Here is a 10000-nt window from a genome sequence, read left to right as displayed (position 1 = left end):
GTGTGTTACTGTAGTGTAACAGCGCTGTGACACCTGTGTGTTACTGTAGTGTAACAGCGCTGTGACACCTGTGTGTTACTGTAGTGTAACAGCGCTGTGACACCTGTGTGTTACTGTAGTGTAACAGCGCTGTGACACCTGTGCTGCTGTAGTGTAACAGCGCTGTGACACCTGTGTGCTGCTGTAGTGTAACAGCGCTGTGACACCTGTGTGTTACTGTAGTGTAACAGCGCTGTGACACCTGTGTGTTACTGTAGTGTAACAGCGCTGTGACACCTGTGCTGCTGTAGTGTAACAGCGCTGTGACACCTGTGTGTTACTGTAGTGTAACAGCGCTGTGACACCTGTGTGTTACTGTAGTGTAACAGCGCTGTGACACCTGTGTGTTACTGTAGTGTAACAGCGCTGTGACACCTGTGTGTTACTGTAGTGTAACAGCGCTGTGACACCTGTGTGTTACTGTAGTGTAACAGCGCTGTGACACCTGTGTGCTGCTGTAGTGTAACAGCGCTGTGACACCTGTGTGTTACTGTAGTGTAACAGCGCTGTGACACCTGTGTGTTACTGTAGTGTAACAGCGCTGTGACACCTGTGTGTTACTGTAGTGTAACAGCGCTGTGACACCTGTGCTGCTGTAGTGTAACAGCGCTGTGACACCTGTGCTGCTGTAGTGTAACAGCGCTGTGACACCTGTGTGCTGCTGTAGTGTAACAGCGCTGTGACACCTGTGCTGCTGTAGTGTAACAGCGCTGTGACACCTGTGCTGCTGTAGTGTAACAGCGCTGTGACACCTGTGTGTTACTGTAGTGTAACAGCGCTGTGACACCTGTGTGTTGCTGTAGTGTAACAGCGCTGTGACACCTGTGTGTTGCTGTAGTGTAACAGCGCTGTGACACCTGTGTGTTGCTGTAGTGTAACAGCGCTGTGACACCTGTGTGTTACTGTAGTGTAACAGCGCTGTGACACCTGTGTGCTGCTGTAGTGTAACAGCGCTGTGACACCTGTGTGTTACTGTAGTGTAACAGCGCTGTGACACCTGTGTGCTGCTGTAGTGTAACAGCGCTGTGACACCTGTGCTGCTGTAGTGTAACAGCGCTGTGACACCTGTGTGTTACTGTAGTGTAACAGCGCTGTGACACCTGTGTGTTACTGTAGTGTAACAGCGCTGTGACACCTGTGTGTTGCTGTAGTGTAACAGCGCTGTGACACCTGTGTGCTGCTGTAGTGTAACAGCGCTGTGACACCTGTGTGCTGCTGTAGTGTAACAGCGCTGTGACACCTGTGCTGCTGTAGTGTAACAGCGCTGTGACACCTGTGTGTTACTGTAGTGTAACAGCGCTGTGACACCTGTGCTGCTGTAGTGTAACAGCGCTGTGACACCTGTGTGTTACTGTAGTGTAACAGCGCTGTGACACCTGTGTGTTACTGTAGTGTAACAGCGCTGTGGCACCTGTGTGTTACTGTAGTGTAACAGCGCTGTGACACCTGTGTGTTACTGTAGTGTAACAGCGCTGTGACACCTGTGCTGCTGTAGTGTAACAGCGCTGTGACACCTGTGTGTTACTGTAGTGTAACAGCGCTGTGACACCTGTGTGTTACTGTAGTGTAACAGCGCTGTGACACCTGTGTGTTACTGTAGTGTAACAGCGCTGTGACACCTGTGTGTTACTGTAGTGTAACAGCGCTGTGACACCTGTGTGTTACTGTAGTGTAACAGCGCTGTGACACCTGTGTGCTGCTGTAGTGTAACAGCGCTGTGACACCTGTGTGTTACTGTAGTGTAACAGCGCTGTGACACCTGTGTGTTACTGTAGTGTAACAGCGCTGTGACACCTGTGTGTTACTGTAGTGTAACAGCGCTGTGACACCTGTGCTGCTGTAGTGTAACAGCGCTGTGACACCTGTGCTGCTGTAGTGTAACAGCGCTGTGACACCTGTGTGCTGCTGTAGTGTAACAGCGCTGTGACACCTGTGCTGCTGTAGTGTAACAGCGCTGTGACACCTGTGTGTTACTGTAGTGTAACAGCGCTGTGACACCTGTGTGTTGCTGTAGTGTAACAGCGCTGTGACACCTGTGTGTTGCTGTAGTGTAACAGCGCTGTGACACCTGTGTGTTGCTGTAGTGTAACAGCGCTGTGACACCTGTGTGTTACTGTAGTGTAACAGCGCTGTGACACCTGTGTGCTGCTGTAGTGTAACAGCGCTGTGACACCTGTGCTGCTGTAGTGTAACAGCGCTGTGACACCTGTGCTGCTGTAGTGTAACAGCGCTGTGGCACCTGTGTGTTACTGTAGTGTAACAGCGCTGTGACACCTGTGTGTTACTGTAGTGTAACAGCGCTGTGACACCTGTGCTGCTGTAGTGTAACAGCGCTGTGACACCTGTTTGTTACTGTAGTGTAACAGCGCTGTGACACCTGTGTGCTGCTGTAGTGTAACAGCGCTGTGACACCTGTGCTGCTGTAGTGTAACAGCGCTGTGACACCTGTGTGTTACTGTAGTGTAACAGCGCTGTGACACCTGTGTGTTGCTGTAGTGTAACAGCGCTGTGACACCTGTGCTGCTGTAGTGTAACAGCGCTGTGACACCTGTGTGTTACTGTAGTGTAACAGCGCTGTGACACCTGTGTGCTGCTGTAGTGTAACAGCGCTGTGACACCTGTGCTGCTGTAGTGTAACAGCGCTGTGACACCTGTGTGTTACTGTAGTGTAACAGCGCTGTGACACCTGTGTGTTACTGTAGTGTAACAGCGCTGTGACACCTGTGTGTTGCTGTAGTGTAACAGCGCTGTGACACCTGTGTGCTGCTGTAGTGTAACAGCGCTGTGACACCTGTGTGCTGCTGTAGTGTAACAGCGCTGTGACACCTGTGCTGCTGTAGTGTAACAGCGCTGTGACACCTGTGTGTTACTGTAGTGTAACAGCGCTGTGACACCTGTGCTGCTGTAGTGTAACAGCGCTGTGACACCTGTGTGTTACTGTAGTGTAACAGCGCTGTGGCACCTGTGTGTTACTGTAGTGTAACAGCGCTGTGACACCTGTGTGTTACTGTAGTGTAACAGCGCTGTGACACCTGTGTGTTACTGTAGTGTAACAGCGCTGTGACACCTGTGTGTTACTGTAGTGTAACAGCGCTGTGACACCTGTGTGTTACTGTAGTGTAACAGCGCTGTGACACCTGTGTGTTACTGTAGTGTAACAGCGCTGTGACACCTGTGCTGCTGTAGTGTAACAGCGCTGTGACACCTGTGTGTTACTGTAGTGTAACAGCGCTGTGACACCTGTGTGTTACTGTAGTGTAACAGCGCTGTGACACCTGTGTGTTACTGTAGTGTAACAGCGCTGTGACACCTGTGTGTTACTGTAGTGTAACAGCGCTGTGACACCTGTGTGTTACTGTAGTGTAACAGCGCTGTGACACCTGTGTGTTGCTGTAGTGTAACAGCGCTGTGACACCTGTGTGTTACTGTAGTGTAACAGCGCTGTGACACCTGTGTGTTACTGTAGTGTAACAGCGCTGTGACACCTGTGTGTTACTGTAGTGTAACAGCGCTGTGACACCTGTGTGCTGCTGTAGTGTAACAGCGCTGTGACACCTGTGCTGCTGTAGTGTAACAGCGCTGTGACACCTGTGTGTTACTGTAGTGTAACAGCGCTGTGACACCTGTGCTGCTGTAGTGTAACAGCGCTGTGACACCTGTGTGTTACTGTAGTGTAACAGCGCTGTGACACCTGTGTGTTACTGTAGTGTAACAGCGCTGTGACACCTGTGTGTTACTGTAGTGTAACAGCGCTGTGACACCTGTGTGTTACTGTAGTGTAACAGCGCTGTGACACCTGTGTGCTGCTGTAGTGTAACAGCGCTGTGACACCTGTGTGTTACTGTAGTGTAACAGCGCTGTGACACCTGTGTGTTACTGTAGTGTAACAGCGCTGTGACACCTGTGCTGCTGTAGTGTAACAGCGCTGTGACACCTGTGTGTTACTGTAGTGTAACAGCGCTGTGACACCTGTGTGTTACTGTAGTGTAACAGCGCTGTGACACCTGTGTGTTACTGTAGTGTAACAGCGCTGTGACACCTGTGTGTTACTGTAGTGTAACAGCGCTGTGACACCTGTGTGTTACTGTAGTGTAACAGCGCTGTGACACCTGTGTGCTGCTGTAGTGTAACAGCGCTGTGACACCTGTGCTGCTGTAGTGTAACAGCGCTGTGACACCTGTGCTGCTGTAGTGTAACAGCGCTGTGACACCTGTGTGCTGCTGTAGTGTAACAGCGCTGTGACACCTGTGCTGCTGTAGTGTAACAGCGCTGTGACACCTGTGCTGCTGTAGTGTAACAGCGCTGTGACACCTGTGCTGCTGTAGTGTAACAGCGCTGTGACACCTGTGTGTTACTGTAGTGTAACAGCGCTGTGACACCTGTGTGTTACTGTAGTGTAACAGCGCTGTGACACCTGTGTGTTACTGTAGTGTAACAGCGCTGTGACACCTGTGTGTTACTGTAGTGTAACAGCGCTGTGACACCTGTGTGTTACTGTAGTGTAACAGCGCTGTGACACCTGTGTGTTACTGTAGTGTAACAGCGCTGTGACACCTGTGTGCTGCTGTAGTGTAACAGCGCTGTGACACCTGTGTGCTGCTGTAGTGTAACAGCGCTGTGACACCTGTGTGTTACTGTAGTGTAACAGCGCTGTGACACCTGTGTGTTACTGTAGTGTAACAGCGCTGTGACACCTGTGCTGCTGTAGTGTAACAGCGCTGTGACACCTGTGCTGCTGTAGTGTAACAGCGCTGTGACACCTGTGTGTTACTGTAGTGTAACAGCGCTGTGACACCTGTGTGTTACTGTAGTGTAACAGCGCTGTGACACCTGTGCTGCTGTAGTGTAACAGCGCTGTGACACCTGTGCTGCTGTAGTGTAACAGCGCTGTGACACCTGTGCTGCTGTAGTGTAACAGCCCTGTGACACCTGTGTGTTACTGTAGTGTAACAGCGCTGTGACACCTGTGTGTTACTGTAGTGTAACAGCGCTGTGACACCTGTGTGTTACTGTAGTGTAACAGCGCTGTGACACCTGTGTGTTACTGTAGTGTAACAGCGCTGTGACACCTGTGTGTTACTGTAGTGTAACAGCGCTGTGACACCTGTGCTGCTGTAGTGTAACAGCGCTGTGACACCTGTGCTGCTGTAGTGTAACAGCGCTGTGACACCTGTGCTGCTGTAGTGTAACAGCGCTGTGACACCTGTGTGCTGCTGTAGTGTAACAGCGCTGTGACACCTGTGTGTTACTGTAGTGTAACAGCGCTGTGACACCTGTGTGTAACTCGGTGCCATGTAAATGAAACTGAACACATTGTGATGATGATTAAAACACCTTTATTCATGTCTTTGTGCCGTATGTCAGTGTTTCATTCAGAAACAGTTTCCAGCTGAAGCTTGTTTGCTGTGTGAGCGTGAAGCACGTCTGCAAACAGACTCCGCGATGTGGTGACAAGATAGTTTCACTGCTGACTTTCACACTAATCCCGAGACGTAAAGAGACTTCCTGTTTGCAGCATCGATGACGACTGGATGAGTTTCTGCTAATTAGGACACAAATTAAAGCTGGAGGCTGACTAAGAGGACGCATTAGTCAGTGCGCCCCAGGGCGGCTGTGGCTACATGTAGCTGCCATCACCTGTGTGTGAACGTGTGAATGACTGGATGTGTGAAGCGCTGTACAAATACAGGCCATTTACTGTTAGCTTAAATGGATTTTTGAGCGATGAACTGTCAGAGTAACATCGGCCTCGTGCGGCTCTTTGTGCAGGATTCATATCCAGCGTCTGTGCTGCAGTGAAAACAAACCTGCCGTTTGACCGAGGTGACCGAGGCGCGCCTGAACTCACCGAGGCTTTACGGAGCCGATCCGTCTTGCCAAAGAAGTAGGCATCTTCGAAGGAGGAGGTGCTTCCTCGCAGCTTCTCCGACAGGTTCCTGTAGAGGCGCTTGGCGGCATTGGGGGAGGCCGGCCCACCGGGGCACTTCCTGGTCTGGGACAACTGTAGGTTCTGCATCTGCTGCGTCATAACACCCGGGAGGCGTCTGCTGGGATGGAAAAGATCGACGTTAGCTGTTGGGATAAAGCGTCGGATACAGACAAACAGGGATCACAGTGTGTCATCAAATGTTATTACAGGATGAGCTTTGACATCCTCACAGAACCAGAGTTATGCTGAGCAACCACTGCTTACTTCCATCACAGCTGGAGGATCCTTTACATCAGTAATGCTGACAGACTAGCAGCTGCCAAAACCACCAATCGGAGCCTCCGAGGACGTCCACAGTTTTACAGCACGCGCCAAAACAGAGGCAATAAACACGTTTGTTTATCTCAGGTGAAAATAATACACAGACTCTTCCATTAAGTCTCAAACATGATTAAATTAATTAAAATAACTGTTATATTTCCCACACATGAGCCAGGAGGAGCTGAAGTGTGTGTGAGCTGATCAGGAAGCATAAAGAGTCGTGATTGTGCTAATGAATATTCAGCCTTTATAAAAGCAGCATGTATAAAGTTTCGACCTCTCAGTGCTCGCGCTCTGCTTGAAGCCCCTTCAGCCGTCGCACTGTCAAAAAAATCCATTCAGTTTTTGATCAGGCAGCTAAACGGCTTCCCGTCGCCTCCAGCCCTCGCTCGCTCTCCGCATTACGCCGGGATAAGTTCAACATGTCACTGAAACGAGGAGACTGTCAAACGGCTCCTGCAGGGAACTAAAGGAGGAAAACTGCTCTCGCCGCTCAGCCTCAATGGAACAAGAGGAACACGCTGAGTCCTGTCAGGGTTGGAGCAGCAGGCTCAGCCCAGCTCAGGCTCAGCCCAGGCTCAGCCCAGGCTCAGCTCAGGCTCAGCCCCAGGCTCAGGCTCAGGCTCAGGCTCAGCTCAGGCTCAGGCTCAGGCTCAGGCTCAGGCTCAGCCCAGGCTCAGGCTCAGGCCCAGGCTCAGGCTCAGGCTCAGGCTCAGCTCAGGCTCAGGCTCAGGCTCAGGCTCAGGCTCAGCTCAGCCTCAGCTCAGGCTCAGCTCAGGCTCAACCCAGGCTCAGGCTCAGCTCAGGCTCAGCTCAAGCTCAACCCAGGCTCAGGCTCAGCTCAGGCTCAACCCAGGCTCAGCTCAGGCTCAGGCTCAGCTCAAGCTCAACCCAGGCTCAGGCTCAGCTCAGGGTCAACCCAGGCTCAGCTCAGGCTCAGGCTCAGCTCAGGCTCAACCCAGGCTCAGGCTCAGCTCAGGCTCAGCTCAGGCCCAGAAACTCGGCGTTTACCTGTTTGTGCTTTTGCCTTTTTTTCTTTTGCATCACTTTGCTGTCTGCACGCAAAAAAACAACATTTTTAAATATATTCAGAGCTGCTTTAACTCACAGATTCAACACAGTACTGGAACATGACATCATCGTGACATCATCGCGACATCAGCTGCAGATTTGTTGGCTGCATCCATGAGGACAGTCCCGTTCCTCCACCTCCCAGAGCTGCCCTGTTGGACCCGTGACTGTGGAGGCCGTCTGAGGGCCGTGGACTCGTCGTCATGCTCTAGCAGAGATGAGCTCCTGCTGAAGACGCCGCGGTCGACAGACCTGGTCAGCAGCAACCACTGACACGGGCAGGATGGATCCGTGCTACCAATCTCGACCAGCCGACACTCATCGGACCAGGAAGTGTTTCTGCACCTTCCGTGTCCGGGTTTGTGAGTCTGTGTGAATCGTAGGCTCAGCTTCCTGTTCTCACTGACAGGAGTGACCTCTGACCTCTGACCGTGCTGCTGCTCCCTGAGGTGGTTGGTGGGAAAATCCCAGTCGTGCTGTGGTCCCTGATTCAGAGACTGATGCTGCCTTGTGATTGGCTGATATTTGTTTGAGCAGGTGTACCTAATGAAGTGGCTGGTTAGTAAATGATGTAAAAGAGGAAGCAACACCAGCCCATGTGCATGACGCCTCCAGCTGCAGACAGATGTTTGCTGTGACACAGTCGTTATCATCATAATGATGCGTGACGTCGGCGCGCTCTGTCCGCCGCTTGATGCATATTGAAGCTCAGCGTCGCCTCGTCACAAGCTTTGCTCTTATTCCTGCCTGACTCTTCTCCACACCTGCAGCGAGGCGGCTGGTACCCAATGAAAGCTGCCGCTTTGCCCAACCATCGTGGTCCAGTAAGACCTCGCCGCCACGCTGTGGCTGATTGGCTCACTTACTCCGCACCGTGTGTGTCACAATCATCACATCAGAGGGAAAATGGGCTTCGGCGCCTCTGTATCTGAAACCACAGCTTAATTTGCTCGCAGGATGGCGAGGACGGTCGTTTAGAATAGCAGGTAATCAGTCCGCTAATGAATTCGCCATAAAAACCTGCTGTTAGCAAAATGACTCATGATTTGATCCTGCAGCCTCGAGCACAAAGGAAGGGAGACTGGATTAAAACTCTCATTTTAAAGCCTCTAAAACATGACGAGCTGAACGCTAAACTGTGGGGAAACAGAGGCATCACGTATTTAACACGATTCAGTGTGACGGCAACTTTCATCAGGATGTGGGAAGCACAGAAATCACTCAGGAGCAGGAGATACAAACCAGTACAAGCGCCCATCCTAACAAACCCAGTGTCACCAGGCTCTCCTGTGGACAGCGTGGTACCATTTCTCACTCAGGTGAGTAGCAGAGTCACACATTTACAGCCCATTCTGGTCTCCCCCTTCATGCCCCTGCAGGGGGGAGACTCACTTTAGTTATGTATCACTAACAGAACACAGCGTAGTGTGACATGGAGCTGCTTCACCAGCAGGAGAAGAAACAAATCTCCTGTGGGGTTAAGAATAAATGTGCAGCTGAATTATCTGCTTACAGTAATGTGCTGAAAGCAGCTGTTCACAAACAGGACATAATGAGCATCGGAGCATTTTAAACCAGGATTCAATTCAATTTATTTATACAGCAAAAAATCACAACCACAGTCGCCTCAAGGTGCTTTATATTGTAAGGTAGACCCTACAATAATACATACAGACAACAATCATATGACCTTTGGTGACAGTGGGAAGGAAAAACTCCCTTTTAACGGGAAGAAACCTCCAGCAGAACCAGGCTCAGGGAGGGGCGGGGCCATCTGCTGTGACTGGTATCCAGTATCCACCCAGCAGACTAACAGAAACCAGAGAGGTCGTCACTGAGCGTATTTTTAAAGGTCATGGAGTTCCACAGGGCTCTGTTACTGATCCTCTACTTTTTATTTACACTTCTATTCTTGTTTGTAAAACGACAAAATGTTTCCTCTTTCAAAACAAATGCAGAGGGGAGCATGTTTTTATAACTCACCTGTTTAAATTATATTCAGGTTCAAAGTTTGCAACATTAGGGGCGGGGCCTCTTTGACTGACAGGTGGATGGTGCCTCAGGCGGCGGTCTGCTACGCTTCACCTCAGCTTAGGACTGAAGCAGAGCTGTGGGCTGAGTTTATGCTGAGCCTTTAATGGGGCCTGACTGATACTGGAAATCAGACAATAATGTTTACTTTCAGACAGGAAACAAACAGATTCCCTGAACATTTATTATGAGTAGCTCTATTATTTACTTGCTTACACCATTCCCCACTGTTCAGGTCAGCTGGTCGATTTCCTGGCATTCCAAAAATTTGTGTAGCCAACAGGGAAGCTGCAGAGCGCCCCCTGGTGGACAAACTATGCAACATCAAGTCTGAAAACATCCATCCATCCATCTTCATCCGCTTTATCCGGGACCGGGTCGCGGGGGCAGCAGCCTAAGCAGAGAGGCCCAGACCTCCCTCTCCCCAGCCACCTCCTCCAGCTTATCCGGGGGAACACCAAGGCGTTCCCAGGCCAGCCGAGAGATGTAATCTCTCCAGCGTGTCCTGGGTCTGCCCCGGGGCCTCCTCCCGGTGGGACATGCCCGGAACACCTCACCCAGGAGGCGCCCAGGAGGCATCCTTGTCAGATGCCCGAACCTCCTCAGCTG

General features: G+C 51.1%; 1 protein-coding gene across 2 annotated transcripts in view; it reads right to left on the bottom strand.

Annotated features, from left to right (window-relative positions):
- The window catches only part of ankfn1a (ankyrin repeat and fibronectin type III domain containing 1a), an 85352-nt gene that overhangs the window by 38659 nt on the left and 36693 nt on the right, over positions 1-10000 (bottom strand). The window contains exon 8 of one of the 2 annotated variants that reach the window (XM_085169898.1): positions 5888-6086. In XM_085169898.1, coding sequence (XP_085026024.1) covers positions 5888-6086 — 199 coding nt within the window. The remainder of the gene's footprint in view (positions 1-5887; positions 6087-10000) is intronic. The other variant, XM_085169899.1, reaches the window with a different exon arrangement.

The sequence above is a fragment of the Neolamprologus multifasciatus genome, chromosome 8 (assembly GCF_963576455.1).
Source record: "Neolamprologus multifasciatus chromosome 8, fNeoMul1.2, whole genome shotgun sequence".
NCBI classification, from domain to species: Eukaryota; Metazoa; Chordata; class Actinopteri; order Cichliformes; family Cichlidae; genus Neolamprologus; species Neolamprologus multifasciatus.
Note: the sequence above shows the minus strand (reverse complement) of the source record. Positions and strands in the feature narration are given on the sequence as shown.